The sequence below is a fragment of the Giraffa tippelskirchi genome, chromosome 10, assembly GCF_054371585.1.
Source record: "Giraffa tippelskirchi isolate mGirTip1 chromosome 10, T2T-mGirTip1v1.2.pri, whole genome shotgun sequence".
Lineage (NCBI taxonomy): Eukaryota > Metazoa > Chordata > Mammalia > Artiodactyla > Giraffidae > Giraffa > Giraffa tippelskirchi.
Genome location: NC_137284.1, coordinates 111,940,765 through 111,958,985, shown reverse-complemented (window position 1 = coordinate 111,958,985; position 18,221 = coordinate 111,940,765). Strand labels below are relative to the sequence as shown.

Here is an 18,221-nt window from a genome sequence, read left to right as displayed (position 1 = left end):
CAGAGCTGGCCAGTGGTTGGTAGAAGTGTCTGCATCATCACACATACCCTGACATTCCACCTGGGAAGGGGCTCCAGGGCCATATTCTTAGCATAAGGCTGGTCTTCCCAACACACAGATAGGAGGTTCAGTTGCAGAATTTGAAAACCCCATCCACCTCTCACACAGGAGGCCGGAACTCATTTTAGACTCACATTTGGAATGTGCAAGCATCCGTATTTCAGAACTTCTGAGTTGGTAAATATCCCCAGGAACTATATTGCGCAGGATCAGCTGCACAGCTGTGAATGGCCCTGAGGACTCTTTTGTGCAGGTGATTGCTCACTGTGAAAAGCACAGTAGGGATTTGAGATTGTGTGTGTGTGTGAAATTTTGAAAAAATGTTTAATAGGTGTCTCTGTCATTTGTAACATGGGACAGTTTACATGCAGAAAACAGCTGGTTAATTTAGTTTTTCCCTTTCAGTAAAGATATACCCTCATCCAACTGCTGACCAGAGAACCTGGTAGAAAAGCAGCTTGAGGCTCTGTCTGGCACATTCTGCCCTGCAAATTGCCAGACTGCAGTAGGGCCATGCCCTGCCTTGTTAAGTTGCTTCAGTCGTGTCCGACTCTGTGTGACCCTGTGGACAGCAGTATGGCAAGAAAGTGCGATTCTGCAAACAGACAGCCTCTGGCTGAGATTTCTCAGGCTCAACTGAGTGAGCAACAGTGCCAGGGAGGGGGAAAGAGAGAAATACATTAGGGTTCTACTCTACTGTTGAGTACCATAGCCAGAAACTGAGCATCTCTGACCTTTGTAATAAAATCCCTAAGTCAGTTATTTCGGATACCTACCTCCTTAGCTGGAGATGGGAAGGTGCAAAGGAAGGGAACAACACAGAAAAGGACATTAAATGCTGAATAAGAGAAAAGAGTCACATCAGGCCAAAAGAAAAATAGCTGGAAACTTTGTAATAGTCGCTTCACCCTTAAAACTTTCATTCCCTATTTTGGGTCTGAGTTTTATAAAAGGTCACCTAAAGTGTTGCAAGGCAGTTTTAGCAATGTGATCCCACAAATGCTCCAGTCTCTCAAAAATAACCCTGCTGTCTTCTCTAAAACTCAGCGTTTGAGAACTGTGACTCCCATTTTTAAAGTTCTTGCATAAGAAAATGGGTTACTACTCTCTGACATAAACCTCTTTTTTTCCCTCTTTCAAAAACTGTGCACAAAAACAAAACACCAACAGCTACGCGTGGAAATGTGTGAAATGCCTGACACAACCTAAAAGGTCTTTCTCTAGAACAGGGAGTATCTTTTGCATCTACATATAAGCAGACTGTGAGAAACAGCATTGGTGAGCCAAGATTGTTGACATCAACCTCAATAAAACAAGTGGAGAAACAAAGTGGGAAGGACAGCAGTGTTAACATTGCACGATCAATCAGCCCCAGAAGCATCAGATTATTTATGTGCTTCCAAACAAGATGGTTTTGGTCCATTTTGGATACCACACAGGCCTTCAGTTTGGGATGAACACTGTTGTGGATGAAGGAGATGAATTGTAGGACAGGCAGCAGGACCAGTCCTCTGGCCTTTTTTGGGTCTCTTAAATTAAGAGTGGCCATCTGTTCCTGGAGAACAATTGGTGCAGCAGCTGGGCATGTTGTGCCATCAAAGGCCCAGGACACAGCAGGTTTGGAGGTCACCAGGAGTTTTAGGAGTCAGCCAGGTCAGCCCTTGATACCTGATGCTTTGATAGATTCCAATAAAGCCAGTATTATTCCACTTTAAAATGAGCATGTTGTGGAAGCAACTTAGTTTTCCATCATCAGATGAAAGGATAAGGAAGCTGTGGTACATATACACAATGGAATATTACTCAGCCATTAAAAAGAATACATTTGAATCAGTTCTGTTGAGATGGATGAAACTGGAGCCCATTATACAGAGTGAAGTAAGCCAGAAAGAAAAACACCAATACAGTATACTAATGCATATATATGGAATTTGAAAGATGGTAATGATAACCCTATATGCAAGACAGAAAAAGAGATACAGATGCATAGATTAGTCTTATGGACTCTGTGGGAGAAGGTGATGGTGGGACAATCTGAGAGAATAGTATTGAAACATGTATATTATCATATGTGAAACAGAACGCCATTCCAGGTTCGATGCATGAGACAAATGCTCAGAGCTGGGGCAATGGGATGACCCAGAGGGATGGGATGGGGAGGGAGGTGGGAGGGGCCTTCAGGATGGGGAACACATGTAAACCCATGGCTGATTCATGTCAGTGTATGGCAAAAACCACTATAATATTGTAAAGTAATTAGCCTCCAACTAAAATAAATAAATTAATAAAAAAAATATTAAAAAATAATAAAATGAGCATGTTGGCTGAAAAGATGGCAGGTCCCACCCTGGTCTCATTTCTTTTACTGTCATGGGAATGAGTTTGCAGTTTAGTCATATCTTTTTGTTGTCTTTCTCCTCTTTCAGGACTGAAAACAAGCAAAGAATATAACAAACACTAACAGGCAGTTCTTAGGCAAAGCAACAGAGATTGGGCAGTATGGGGATATATTCAGAGTTCATAGGATCTAGCAAGCTGGGCTTAAGAGTGTTGATAAAACAAGACTACCCCTTGGGTTGTTGTTGCTGAGTCACTAAGTCATGTCTGACTCTTTGGGACCCAACAAACTGTAGCACGCCAGGCTTCCTTGTCCTTCACTACCTCCCAGAGTTTGCTCAAACTCATGCCTATTGAGTCAGTGATGCCACCCAACCATCTCATCCTCTGTCGTCCCTTTCTCTTGCCCTCAATCTTTCCCAGCATCAGGTCTTTTCCAATGAGTCAACTCTTCGCATCAGGTGGCCAAAGAATTGGAGCTTCAGCTTCAGCGTCAGTCCTTTCAGTGAATATTTAGGGTTGAGTTCCTTTAGGATTGACTGGTTTGATCTGGTTTTATCATTCAGCAATTTGGGCTTTTTAACTCAGTATTTGTAGTGTTTTCACTTGCAATCAGGAATGGAGAACCAGATGTAGGATGCCACAGGAAAGACCACAATGAAAAGCTCTCAGCCCCTTAATCATTTGTCCTCTCTTAAGCACTCTCTCTCTCTCACTCACACACACACACGCACACACGGGTGTGCATTTTAAATACTGAAATAATAAGTAGTAAGCATACAATTAGTAAACCAGTATCAAGCCATTAAAAAATATGTATGTGACCCAGAGAGAGTGAAAACAAAGGAAAAATCAGATTTCTTACCAACCTTCTGGGATGAATGAATGACTGCAGTATTTTGCTGGGTGTTTTTGCATCTAGGCTGACTTTAATATTTTGTAACTTTAGGGAAATAATGTGCAGTCCAGACTCATTACTCAACCCCAGAACCTCAGATATATGCGTGGGAAGTACACTGATGGACAAAGCAAAAAAATAAGAGCAACTTTTTAAAATTAGAAGTCATTTGGATGGAAGACAAGAAAAATAGACTGCAAAAAAAATGGGTTTATTTTGTGAAACAAAACTTTCATGAGAACTAGTGTTGGCCTCATGCTAGTCACTGGAGGTATACTGGATAGAACAACTCAGGGGAGGGCCCCATTTTAAAAGCTGGTAATAAATCCTCTAGGAACAGAGAGGAGGAAAGGGGCCCCAAGTCAGTCGTGAGCAGTTTCCACTACTGATGGGCTGCAACGGGAGGGCCAGGGATTTCCATAGAAGAAAGTCAGGAGACCTGATCATATTCCCCAATTCCATTAGGTCTTTGGTTTTTGCATCTGTAAAATGAGAATAACAATGCCCACTCTGCCTTCCTCATGTAATAGAGACATTACTGAACCAAACTTCCATTCACCCTCAAGCAGTAAAGCCCATCTACTGACCCCAGGTTGTGGCGAGGAAAGTGCAGCATTTATTGTAAAGCGCCAGACAGAGTCCAGAGCAGCTAATTCTCCAAAGGCTCAAACTCGCCAATAGGTTCCAGGGAAGCATTTTTAAAGGCAAAGGGAGGGAGGGGAGTCACAGTGTATGTGATCAGCTGATGCACAGTCCTCTGATTGGTTGACGGTGAGGTAACAGGGAAGTGTCATACGGGTTAGTAAGATCAGTCCTTACCCTCTAGCCAGTCTGTGACTACATGCTTATGGCATCATGTAGTGAACTGCTTTCATTCGGGGGCTTCAGTATCTGCAAAATGACTCAGGAATGTGTGTTAGATACTGTTATTGATGTACTTCTGGGATGAACTAAAGATTCTATGACTGCCATATAGCTGATTTATCGTTTAAATTGTTACCAGTGCTCCTGGCCCAACTGCTATTTTTGTTATTACATGTTCACACCCTTACAATCATTAATTCTTCAGCCAGGACTTTGTGGCTCAGGGGATGCCTTGAAGACTAGAGCTTTTCTACAAACAAGAGGCAGGCAGAGGACATGGATGGGCAGGGTGTCTGTCTCGGGCCCCTAGGGGTCTGCTTGATTACGGAGATACCATATACTATAATGTAGACCACAGATATACAATGTTACTTTTAATATTCTAGTCTGAACTTGGTTGTGACCTTTAGGACCTGACCCTGGGGCAGAGTCCCCCTGTTTCTAGTCGCCCCTTCTTGTGATTCCAGAAATCTGATAGCTTGGTCAGAAGGAAACCCCAAAGGGCATGGCCCCTGGATGTTATGTCAGAGACTCACAAGAGTAAATTGACGGGATGACTGGGTTTTGATGATGATAAACCTCTACAGTGGTATTTTGACTTCAAGATATCTTATGGCTGTGACCATTCATCTAGAAAAATTTATCAAGCACCTACTTTGTGCCAGGGTTGAGATATGGCACTGGGGTCTTAATTGTGACCCGAGCACACTCGGTATCTGATCTCATAAAGCTAGCAGTCTTGGTTGGGGTGGGGGGCGGTCATAGGTAATAATTTAAAAATCATACTGCTCAGTCATGGTTATATATTCTTAAGGTGGCCAGAAGAAAGGGTGGGAGGAGAGGCTGGAAGGGTGGCAGGGGCTGGACCAAACAGGCCCGTAAAGGCCATGGTATGGATTTGTGCCTCTGAGAGTCTGTGGAGTTCTAAGTGGCATGATGGGAGGTGGGGGTGGGGTGGGCATGAATAGAAACATTTTCACACTCTATGTTTGAAAAGGTATTGATTCCTATGGCAGGGGTGGTTTTCAATAGCATGTAATCCATTCATACTTCCATCTTCTCTAATAGTCCCCCTGAAGTGAAGTGCTTCAGATTAGTGCAGTGGTTTCCAATGGTAGGAGTACATTAGAATTCCCCAGGGGGGATTTTTAAAAGTCCAGGCCCATCCCCAGAAATTTGGTTATCATTGGTCTAAGTGAAGCTTGAACGTGGTTCGTTTGTTCATTTGTGTTCCCCAGGTGATTCTAATGATCAGGTAAGGTTGAGACCCACAGGTATAGTGGAAAGCATGAAACAGGGATCCTCAAAGTGTGGTCCCTGGACCAGCAATATCAGCATCACCTGGGAGCCTGTCAGGGATGCAGATTCTTCGGCCTGATCTCACACTGACTGAGCCAGAAAGCCTGGGGCCCAGCAGTCTGTGTTTGAACCAGACCTCTGGGGGTCCTGAGATCCCGTAAGTGTAAGAAGTGCTCGCTGTCAAAGGTTGCAGGCAAGAGAAACTGGAGTTTGGATCTGGTTCTAGATCTAGTTGTAGAATAGCTCTTTGATGGGGGAGGAGGTACAAATCATTAAACTTCCCTGACCCTCAGTCTCTCCAGCTGCAGAAAGAGCAGGTGGGATTAGATGAGCTCAAAGGTTACCTGTGATGTTAAGAATGTATCTTTTGTGCACACTAAAGCTAATAAAGTTGAATTCTTTATAATGTACTTTTTTTTAAATTTGTATTTTTATATAATGGAACCAGAACACAATCACTATAGGAAGCTCAAAATATACAGGAAAGAATAAAGATGAAAATAAATGTCAATTAAAATTTCTCTACTTAGAACTCTTGCCTTATCTCCCGTATTTGGTATGTTGAAGATATTTTGATATGTTTTTGGTATTTTCTGCATGATTGAAGTCATACTATATTAGGTTCATGACCTACTTCTCATCTAACATTACATTAGGTGAGAATATCCCTTCTTCACTAAAGGTTATTTTAATCATCTTTGTTAATATCTACCTAATATTCTATTGCATGTTTATACTGCAATGTATTTAACCTTACCCTATCTTCGATGTTTAAGCCATTTCTCATTTCTTGTTATTATTATGATATCTATCTATCTATTAATTCTTTGTTTGAAGACCTCCTTAATAGAATCCTAGAAATAGAATCATTGGATCAATGTACATGAGGCATTTCATACACTGACCATTTTTTCCACAGCAATGGGCCACTTATTACAAACAGAAGCATTCTGTTAGTGAGCTGTCCTCATGATATCCTCACCAGCATCAGTAATACTGATTTTCATTTCATATACTGCCATGAGGCAGCAGATGCCTGCATCTACAGGGTAGTGTTAGTAACACGGGTATAGCTCAGGCTTTCAGCCCCTTAGGGGGACTCAGACCCGAGATGGAAGTTAGTGGGGCGCCAGGAGGAGTAGGACTGGGATTGGAATAGGTGGGGGAGAGACTGTCTTGGGACTGATGATGACATTTTCAAAAAGCCCTCCTTAAAATGTACTGTAGAAATTTACTCAGTGCCTATAGAAGAACTGCAGATTGATGTAAATCAACTTTTCTAGAAATTGGCACTAAAAAGGCAGAATGTTGTGGTCCCCAGAGGCCAAGATGCAGATCTGCCTGAAGCCAGGTGGAGAAGGGGCCTTTGATTAAATGAGCTTCTGGGATCCCTATGTTTTTAAGATGCTCGATTACTAAAGTCGGAGCAGAGGGAAAGGCTTCCTCTTTCTCCCACCATCCCTGAGCATGTTATCCGCACATGCTCCCCAGTCGGCTTCGCTCCCCTTGTCTTCCTGCCCAGTGCCTCATTCTTCTTCCTTGTCTGCATCTGACAGACTTCCACTGCCTTCTGGTTACCTGACTCCTCCTTGGGGTGCAAGATCCCCATCACGGAGACAAAGAGCAGTGAGAGGCCATACACAGAAAATAGAATCCCAGCCGTTATTTATAAAAAAAGGAAAAGGGAAGTGGTGAGCTTATTTCACCATTTATTTATAGCCCCACCTACTAACAGAAGTATCTTAAGCTGTGTCTGCTTCAGCAGAGGCCCCAGTGAGAGCAAAAGTCTCCTCAGTGAAACCAGACCAGGCAACACCAGTCCTGGGAGTTGTTAATAGGTTAACCATGGGGAAGACAGTAATTCTGGCATTTTAGCTTCTGAATATTTCAAAATGTGAACAATATTTAGATGAGAGGCAGTTTAGAGGGTGGTTAAAAGCATAGATTTAGTGTTACACCCAAAAGAACTGGCACAGGTGTTCAAACAAAAAACTCATTCAAGAATATTCTTAGCAGCAGTAGTCACAGTAGCCAAAAGGTGAAAACAACCCACATGTACATCCCCTGGAGAATGGATAAATAATATGTGGACCATCCATATTAATCCATACAGTGGATTACTATTCAGCAATAAAAAGTAAGAAGTCAGACACGAAAGGCCACAGATTGCATATTTTGTTTATATGAAGTATTCAGAATAGGCAGATCCATAGAGAAAGCAGATTAGTGGTTGCCAGAGGCTGGAGGGAGAAGGGAATGGTGAGTGACTGCTTAATGGGGTAAAAGGTTTCATTTTGAATGATGGAAATGTTCTGGAACTAGATAGTGGTAATGCTTGCAGGACATTGTGAATGTGTGTAATGCCACTGATTTGCTGAATTATACTTTTAAATTGTTAAAATGGTAGATTTGCTGTTATGCTTCTTTTATCACAATAAAAAATAAACTGATTTTGGGGAACAAAAAACAACAATAAAAGCATAGACCTAGGCATTGTGCCTGAGTTCTAATCTCAGCTTTACCACTTATCAGCTGTGTGACCTTGGGCAAGTCACTTAAATGCTCAGTTCCCATTTCCTCATCTGTAAAGTGAAGATAATTATAACAGTACCTACCTCAGAGGGTTATAAAACTTAAACCAATTTATACAAAGTGCTTAGAAGGGCCCAGGTGGCTCAGTGGTAAAGAATCCGCCTGCCAACCCAGGAGATGTGGCTTCAACCCCTGGGTCGGGAAGATCCCCTGGAGAAAGAAAATGCAATCCACTCCAGTATTTTTGCCTGGAGAATCCCATGGACAGAGGAGCCTGGTGGGCTACAGTCCGTGGGATTACAAAGAGTTGGACATGACTGAGCAACTGAGCATGCACGCATGCAAGGTGCTTAGCATATTAAATACCTGACACAGAGAAAGTATACTGTAAATGTTTGTTATTAATCTAACCCCTGTATTCTCAACTGGGGGCAGTTTTTCCTCAGAGGAGAAATGTGGCAGTCTGGAGAGATTTGTGATATCACAATTGGCGGGAGGTGACTGGCATCTAGTGGGTAGCGGCCAGGGATGCTGCTAAATATTGTACAATGCACAGGACAGCCCCCACAACAAAGAATTATCCAACCCCAAATGTCAGTGGTTCCAAGGTTGACAATCCCTGATTTAACAGCATTTGTGGGGGGGATCTTAGTTCCCCAACCAGGGATTGAACCCAAGCCCCCTGCATCGGAAGTGTGGCGTCTTGACCACCAGGGAAGCCCAGACTATCCCTGATTTAAACAGAGATTGTAGGGACATGCACTTTCTCTTATGAATATATAAATGAAAATAGGTCAGATAGAAATTTTTGTCAGAAAAAGACGGCCAGCCTGTCTCTGGGTATTAGAGAACATGTGTTAGACTTTGTGGGGATACAGAAGAGACCCAGCCGCGGTCCTGGAGGAGCTTGGATAAGAACTCTGTGTAGTGGGGCTGTTTAAGAGGGAAGTTTTTACCAAGTGACTTTTGTAAGCATTTTTCCTTTAATATGAGGGTGATCTGGGGTCATCCACACTTCTCAGAATAATGTTTGCTCAAATGCCAACCTTAACAGTTCCCTATAAAGATGCATCTCAAGTGAACAGTGTCTGTTTACATGCCTGAATGTGTCTTGTGTTTGGGTAAATTCTATTGAACAGATATCTGAAAAAGAAATCCCTGTCACAGATAGAAATAAAAAGTACTTGTTAAAAGTAAAAGCACAGACATGAGAAAAATGTTAAAGCTTGTATTCAACCATTCACACACCAAAAGGTAAAGGAGACCCCTTTTGCCCACTTTCCATTTAAAGAGTTATTTTATTCAGATTCTAAAGCCATGTATCCATATAATTAATCTAATTCGGATCACAGAATATGTGCTCACACAGAATGACTTGCTGTCAAAAGCTCTGTCTTGATTTGCTAGCTGGGAAGTTTAGAGAAGGGACCCTTATTTCTTCCTCTCTGGCTTTTTGCCTTTAGGCTAAGGACTACTGCTGCTGCTGCTAAGTCGCTTCAGTCGTGTCCGACTCTGTGCGACCCCATAGACAGCAGCCCAGCAGGCTCCGCCATCCCTGGGATTCTCCAGGCAAGAACACTGGAGTGGGTTGCCATTGCCTTCTCCGAGGCTAAGGGCTAGAAGACTGTTAAAGGCATGCCAGACCTTCACTCAATTCCTGTGCATGGCAGATGTCCTCTAGGATTGGGCAACAGGAAGGAGGGCTAAGGAATCTGGTGGAGACCATCAGGAGGGCAGACCCCTGGGGGTTTACACCCTTGGAAGCTAGCATGTTGATGGATGAGGCAAGAGACCCACTCCATGCATCCACTTTTGCATACCTTCCTCCATTATTCTGGTTTCCTACATGTATAGGTGCTTTCTGACAACTTATTTAACGCCTACTAAAGGAATTTTATTAGACACTCTTGTAGGAGGAAAAAATAAGTGAACCAGACATAAAATGTATCACAGTGGATTCTCAATATGGCAGACCATAAGACCTGTTAAAAATCACTCTAAGATAGTGATTGAGTGCAATAAGAAAAATGTGAGAAAAACACTATGGATTCCAAAGCAGTGTTTGCCTCCAATAGGGAGTTTGGAGAAGTCTTTTTGGAGAGGGAGGTATTTGAGTTAGAATATGAAGGTTGGTAGATATGTAAACATGGAAATGGTGCGGGAAAATGCTAAAAGACAGAGCAGGTTACCAAGGTGGAAAGTTGAGTATGTCAGAGAAGAAGTTTTGTAGGATTTGTGGTGGGGAGTATAGGGAAATAGATAAGATGGATAGGTTGAGATGAGCTCATGTAAAACCCACAATACAAGGATGCAGTCAAGCCGGGGGGAATCACTGACATTTCTGAGCAAAGGTGGAGTGGACTAAGAAGACTGTTGGATAGCTGTGTGTAAGGTAGACTGGAAAGAGATCTAGGCTCTGAGTTATTATGGGACAAGAATGGTAAGGAGGGGGCAGACTTGACCAATATTTCAGATAAAGCATTTGGCAAGACTCAGTGGATGACACAGCACTGCACTGCCTACCTAGGTACTAGGGTATGGGCTTCAGAACACAGGTGCTGGGTGCAGATGTTTTGGGTTCTAGTCCTGGCTCTGATGCCTAAACTAGCTGCATGTCCTTGAAATATCTCTTAATCTCCTCATCTGCAAAATGGGAATAATAGCCTTATTTTGCATACACATGAGCTGCAGATTAAATGAGTCAGTGCACTTAACCGGAGAAGGCAATGGCACCCCACTCCAGTACTCTTGCCTGGAAAATCCCATGGACGGAGGGGCCTGGTGGGCTGCAGTCCAGGGGGTCGCTAAGAGTCGGACACGACTGAGCGACTTCACTTTCACTTTTCACTTTCATGCATTGAAGAAGGAAATGGCAACCCACTCCAGTGTTCTTGCCTGGAGAATCCCAGGGACGGGGGAGCCTGGTCGGCTGCCGTCTATGGGGTCGCACAGAGTCGGACACGACTGAAGCGACTTAGCAGCAGCAGCAGCAGCACTTAACACATTCTGACTCTTGTCTGGCTTAACAAGTTAATGTGTTCTAAGCCCAATATAAAAATTGATTGTTATTATTATCAAAAGTTAAAAGGAGGTGAAATGAGAGGCAGGACATCTGAACCAAGTTGGAGTTTAATTGCCAGGAATAAAGAATTACACAAGGAAAAGATTGATGTTTTGTTACTCTCCCCGTGGCTGCTTGGAAGGGCTGGAATATGGGGCCACATAGAGGATGGGATGAAATTCATAGACAGTCCCATCTGCATCATGGTCCAGCCATCCACGTTCTTGCTTTCTAGTTCCAAAAGCATTGATTTTATTGTCTGGAATTAGCTGCATTAAACTTTGCCAACAGATTAGGAGTACTCATTAAGAGATAATGATTTCCTCACTTCTATTAATGCAGAGACCTGGAACCAGAAAACCAGGGTCCGGAGAGAGACCATCAAACAGATGATGCTTTTAAGAGCCAGGAGGGCATTAGCTTGGATACTAACAGAATTAACATTGAAAATGTTTTATTTAAAAGAAAAAAAAAACTATGATGTTTTAGTTTTAGTTAAGGAATACTGTCTTCTTTGTATGGGAGGGGTTGTTTGTGGTGGGTTGGGGAGGACGATGGGGGTATCCTGGAGCAAGACATCCTCTCTCTTATTTTAAACTTGTAACTGTAGATCCCAGAGCTGAAATGCTATATACAGTTCTTGTATGCCCCATTCAGTGGTCAGACTGTTCTAATTTAATGTAAGCATAAGAATAAAAATTAAGCTTTCAAGTGCTAGGGCAGATTTTTTTTTAAGAGACTCAGGCTTTATCCCCTATATGATTAAACAGTCATTAGGGTTTAAAGGTTTAATCTGCTGGAATTCAGCCCAGAATGGGGTTCAGAGCCCCAGAATAATTGGATACAGCCTTGGGCTTTGAAGATCAGAGTTGGTTGGGTGTGTGTGTGTGTGTGTGTGTGTGTGTGTGTGTGTGAAATATGCTAGCAAGTATTTGAGGTCTCTCCTTTGCAATGCGCTGCGGCAGGAGGAATAAAGCTGCCAGCCCCTGCCTCCTCCATTGATTCCTCAGGGGCTGACTGGATACAGCTTCTGGGGGTGCTGTGCTCATGAATGTGTGCTATTGTTCCAGGCACACGTCGGCCTTAATAACTAACACAGAACAAAACAGGCCTGTCCTTATTCAGATGCAGAGCCCTCTCCATCACTCAAACCGGCCCTTCCAGGTCACATGCCCCAGGCCTCTGCAGACAGAACGCAGCTGCCTCGAATCTGCTGCCTAACATTAGCCGCGGTTCAAAAAATCTGACGGCGCTGCGCTGCCCAGGCTCCGCAGAGGAAACAGAAAGATCTGGGGTCCGGTCACTATGTTCTCCGAGGAACTGTGGCTGGAGAATGAGAAGAAGTGTGCTGTGGTTCGGAAGCCTAAGCCAGGCAGAAAACGCCAGGAGCTGCTGGCTGTGGCCTTGGGGGTGAAGGTGGGAGTCAAAGGCGCCTTTCTTTGGCCCCCTCTCAAACTCTTTGCCTGTCCACAGATCTCCTCCCTGGTCCGAAGGGCCGCCCTCACACACAATGACAACCACTTCAACTATGAGAAGACACACAACTTTAAGGTAAGCGAACCTCTGCGTCCTTTCTTCTGTTATAAAAGGGCAGGTGGAGAGCTCCAGACCGTGGTTTCTGTCTGGGCTTTGGTAAAGTCATGAGACAGCAGGTTATCTGCTCTCCACGTTGAGTTACTTGCTCTGAATCAAATCAAACGGGAGGTTTCAGAAAGCAGTTTGCTTGACGCTAATGCTCAGAAACGCCTCTATGTATGTTAACTGAGTTCTGATGAATTCGGCCCATTTCCCCTCCACATTCCCATGTCCAGTGAAAGAAAAACAGAGCATGCCCAATCTTTGGCATTTAGAGGTCATCTGGTGAATATCAAGCGGTACTTTTCCACTCGGAGTAGCAGTAAAGAATATTGTTATCTGTGAGCAAGTGGAAACAGTTGCCCATTTCACATTTTGTGTTTTGTCTTTTGTTCTCAGGGATGCTAACTCTTTGGGTTTATGTGTAGACAGCTGTGAAAGCAAATGATGACGGGAGATACCATCCAGTAGCTTTTGTTTGTGCTCGAGGTGCAGGGGGCACCCTGGCAGCCTTGCCAACTCCTTCTGCCCAGCCTTGGTCTTGCTCACCAGACCAAACAAAAAGATACAAAGAGCTGGCGGGGGGTTAAGTGGATTTTCCCATGTGTATTTATAAACTGGAAATACCACTATCTTCATTTCAGACTAGCACTTGGAGAAACGGCCTGCCGTCAGAAAATTATGGCCTGTTTTCCTTTGCCCTCATGTGTTTTCCAAGAAGGGCTGGGAGGAGGTTCTGATGCCAAATTGCCTGGTTTGAGATGCCCTTGAGTGCAGGAGAGACAGGACAGAGTTAGAGGTTTTACCCCAACACAGGGGCTGACAGTGTGGAAGTTGGAAAGAATGGAGATGAAGGATCTAGGAAGAAGAGACAGGAGCAGCTAAATGTAAATTGTGTTCTTTTTTAAAATTCTTTTTCCTTTAGGGTCAGTAGCCCAAGAAACTTTTGGAACTGGAGAACCATTTGTCAGAAGTGACCAGGAAAACCTAGTTCATTCTGTTTCTTTCCTATCCTTCATATAGATAGATGTGTGTCTATTAAATATACATTTGTGTTCGTTTGGTCTGTTTGCCCTGCTTCTGTTTTTAGAAAGCAAGGAGCTCAGACATTTGCATGCTATAATTGAACTGAGGCATGGAGTTATCCAGCCCTCCGTATTTAGCATGAGAGTGAAGAATTGCATTAGATAGGTCCTTATCCACACCAAGCGTCTTGTTATTTCTCCCACCACTGGGTAGTGACAATTCTAATTGGGGCATCACTGAATAGTGACAGGTCTAATTTATGGGTTTTTTTTCTTTTTTCTCTTTTCTATCTTTACCCTAATTAATTTTTATTTTCAATTTTAAGAAAGTATTTTTCTGACTTCTGGCAGAAATCCCTGATCCTTTGCCTCCTGTATTTTCACTACCATGAATGGGAGGATGGATCTTGGACTTGCCATTTTTTTCTCCTCCCTCTTGAAAATTCTGATTCTTTTGGCTTTAAGATCCTGCTGGACTTTTGCCCTATTGCAATATATTTTTGCATGGAATAGCTTCCCTCTATAGATACTGTGTCTGAGTTTGTACGAAGAACACACAAGTGTATTTAGTTGATTGATACTTCAAAATTAATTTCAGTCTTTTTTTAATCTTAGATCTCTGCATGGGACATGAAAACATTTAAACCAAAAGGATAGTTGAACCTTATCTTCTCAAGTAGTTCTGTTGCTAACATGATCTATGTTAATTATTACTGGAAAACACTAACAGCTTTTTAAATGTTTGTTTAAAAAGTCTGTATCTATTGACAATATCTTTTCTAACTTACTACTATTGAGAGAAAAGAAAACAGAGAACAGATGAGTTGTCAGAGGGGAATGCAAGCCAGACAGGACCGTTTCTCTTCCGTGTTTTAAATAGACATCTTTGAGACACAGCAGACCCTTGAGTGCTGGGTCAGTTGATTGTGGCTTTCAATGGTACTGCTCGTGCCACTGTCCTTAAGAATGAGAGGCTGGGGCAGGAGGAGGTGGCTCCCTCTGTCACTCCTGGCCCCTTTCGTCCTCATTCAGCCCTCTCCTCTCCCCCACTCCCACCCACAACCAGCTTTAGGTGGGAACTCTGCATGGTCTTTAGAAGAACATTTTAAAAGCAGGTCCCTGCTATAAATAGAGCAGTAAGGTTTTAGTAACATGACCTAACCAAAGAAAGACAGTGCTTATCAAAGGCCCCTGACATCTGCCTGGAATCTGTTTTATATCTTAATTTTGCAGTAAGTTTTTATTTATATTCATCTCTAGTAGGCTTTGTTCTGAAACTGTCTTGATTTGTAAGTTGGGTTATTATTTCAGGATATTATGTGTCTGGCATAGAGTAAATGTTTAAAAAGAACAAGTAATCACATTCTCATGCTTATCAACAAATAAGCTTTGCTAGGCCCTGTCTGCACTCTCATTGAGAGGCCTCCTACCAGAGACTCGAATCTGCCAGCAGATCTTGATGCCTCACTTCAGAGCAAGATTTTTTTGCCCCCATCAGGACTATTCCCTGAATGAAAAGCCCTTTCCTCACTCTCCCCAGGAGCTTCATCACAAGCAATGAATGGATAACCTATAATGAAAAGAATCACTTTGCCATACACCTGAAACTAAGACATCTTTGTAAATCAACTGTACTTCAAATTTTAAAAAATAATGCAATAATTGCAATTTTTTTGTATTTTGGCCTTGCCGTGTAGCATCTTAGTTCCCCCACCAGGGATTGAACCCATCGCCCCTGCATTGGCAGCATGGAGTCTTAACCACTGTACCACCAGGGAAGTCTCAATAATAACAATTTTTAAAAACAGCAATGGCTACAAACTCCTGACTTGGCTGAGGTTGGAACCCCTCCCACTCCCTTCTTTGAGAAGGCTCCCAACAGTGCTCCTGAGGGCATACCTACTGCCCTTGATTTCCAGACAAAGCGTGCCTGGGAAAAACTGAAATTCTGCTCTGGAAACAAAAGCTTTTGGAAGCAAATTAAAGTTGCTCCTCATTTCATGCAATAATTACATACTTTTCAACATGTATACAAATGAGCTTGTTGCTGATTTAAATGTCAAATTCTCAGGATTATTTATACATATTAGAAACTAAGAGTATTTGTTGGAGGAATGAGGAAATTAATAGGCTCCTCTCTACAATGAAAGCTGTCTGATGAAGAGAGAAAGCATTCTGTTATTTAACATGTTTTATGTCTGCATCTCTGTTTATCTACTGGACTGAAAGAGGCACACTCTAGTAGGTAGAATAGCTCTGTTTTAGAGGGTCTGCCCTAAGAACACCTTGTGGCTGAGCTCTGAAACCTTCAAGAACCCCTCAACCCCATCAGTCTGGATAACTGTCTTTCTTTCCCCACTTAGCATAATGATGAGGTAGCTGTGGCCAGCTTGGTGCCACTGGCCACAACAGGCTCTTTGGCAAAGAGCTTAATTCTCTGAGGTTCAGTTTCTTCATCTGTAAAATGGGAGTGCCATAAGGTTTAAGATGCCTGAAACAGGGCACTCAAAGCCGGTGCACTGGGACAACCCTGAGGGATGGGATGGGAAGGGAACTGGCAGGGGTGTTCAGGATGGGGGACACATGTACACCCATGGCTGATTCATGTCAATGTATGGCAAAACCCACAATATTAGAAAGTAATTAGCCTCCAATTAAAATAAATAAATAAATAAATAAGAATACTTGTAAATCACTGAAGGTCATTGGTACCCAGTAAGCTTGCCTTGTATTATTATTTTATTGTTCATCTTTTTGTGTCTCTCATCTTCCTTGCATTTTGGTGTGTAACTGGCTCTGTATTTCTTATATTCTACCTTCACTTCTTCTTGTCCCTCTTACTTTTTTTTACCATCTCTTTCTTCTTCCCTGGTCAACGAGATGTAATTAAAAACTGAAAGAGCATTCCAGACAGTGCAAAGACATGAATCAGAACTTGGGAGTCAGAAATGAGCCAGGGGCGAACAGGGTGCAGGAAAGAGAGGATCCAGGAGACAGAGGTACTCACTGAACACCTGGAGAGTCAGCTGGGGTGGGTTGCATGGTCACAGACTGCTGACCCAGGGGCCCTTTTTCCACTCAGCCGGCTCATGCTCTCAGCCTCCCAAGGCTGCATGTGTGTGTACATCACTCACTCCTTCTGAAAGCTCTCTCTACCTAGGCCACTTGAGGGACATCTTTTCTCCCTGTATGGAATATGGATGGAGAGCAGAGGTCCAAAAAGTTCTAAACATTGGAGAGCAGACCACCCCACCCCAACCTCACCTGTGTTCCCCACCCCTCCCCTAGTCCTGCCCATCCATCTGCCCTTCATTTTCCCTTCTGTCCCCTGTCTGTCCCTTTCCTAGCCCTCTGCCAACTTTACTTTCATCCCTATCACTGAACACCAGCCAACATAGTACACATGTATTGATGTGTTTTCCCCTTATCAGAGAGAAACACCTTCCTGGGTGAGGGAAAGGGGTGGAGACAGAGATTTTGTCTGTTTTACTTTCTGCAGAAACCCCAGTGTCTTGATCAGGGCCTGGCCCAGAGTGGACTGTCAGTGAATATGTGGAGAGCATGTGTAGCAGGCATCTCCCCACCCTGTTCACCTAGGCTTGCACTTTCCTTCCTCACATCCTGCCCCAGAATTTTCTTTCATTCAGGGCTCATGTTAGTTGTGCTCCACTCCTTTCAGGTAGTGGGCAGTGGTCCATGCCAGGGTCACCACCTGTGCCCGGGAGATGGAGGCTGGATCCAGGCATGTCAGGCCAGTTCTCATTCCCCATATGGTCAGAGGATCTGGCCATGCCAGCTACCCAGGATCAGATTTATTCTTGCTGTCCCAGCTTCCTGTATGGTGCCTCTCAAAAGTGGCCTTGTCTGGATTTAAGTTAAATAGTTGCCCACCTTACCCTTTTCCATCCCCACACTCCACAGCCGAGGCTGCATCAGCAGCATCCTATTCTCATGGTACACTGTGCGTATATGTGTGCTCAAGCAGCACACTCCTTCTAAACACGCCTCCCACTTCTAAGACCCTGGGCGCCAGGACAAGAAGGTCAGGAGGCTGAGAGTGTGTCCTGGTGCCACAGCTGGGACACCCATCTAGGATGTGGCAGCATCACCATCTCCCTGTTTGGGTTCTGCGGCTCCTTGACGGTTTCTATCTCTGTCCTCAGTTTCCACATTTTCATCAGTGGAGTGATCATTTGCTTTGGAACTAGCCACTTTTGCTCCCCACATGCAAGCCCCTCTTTTCCTCATCCTTGCTGACTTCATAAAATGTGCCAGCCCTCTCTCCCCAGTATTTTTCCTGCCCTGTGTTCTCATGGGTGTGCAGGGGCCCATCGACTGTCCTGGTCCCGCTTCTGTGCGCCTAGGGGACAAGGCAGTTGGATTTTGCACCTGCACTTTGTCACAGGCAGACAATGGCTTCAGAAACAGTTGTGAGTTTTGTTTCTTTTGTTTTATAATCAGAAAAGGCTGTTTTGGCAGAAGCAAGTCTGGAAGGAACAATTCAAAGGGAAGGCAAGCTTCATCACCTTGAATATAAAACAAGGAACTCAACATGAGACTTAATAAGTAG

General features: G+C 43.6%; 2 protein-coding genes across 9 annotated transcripts in view; one reads left to right on the top strand and one right to left on the bottom strand.

Annotated features, from left to right (window-relative positions):
• The window catches only part of LOC145522474 (uncharacterized), a 257,684-nt gene that overhangs the window by 73,189 nt on the left and 166,274 nt on the right, over positions 1-18,221 (bottom strand). The gene's annotated exons all lie outside the window — the stretch shown is intronic.
• CHN2 (chimerin 2) overlaps positions 1-18,221 on the top strand; it is a 331,489-nt gene that overhangs the window by 276,733 nt on the left and 36,535 nt on the right. For 4 of the 8 annotated variants that reach the window (XM_081534856.1, XM_081534853.1, XM_081534854.1 and 1 more), the window contains exon 1: positions 12,357-12,602. In XM_081534856.1, coding sequence (XP_081390982.1) covers positions 12,357-12,602 — 246 coding nt within the window. Of the gene's footprint in view, positions 1-12,356; positions 12,603-18,221 lie in introns of those variants that run through there. The other 4 variants (XM_081534849.1, XM_081534848.1, XM_081534855.1 and 1 more) reach the window with 2 other exon arrangements.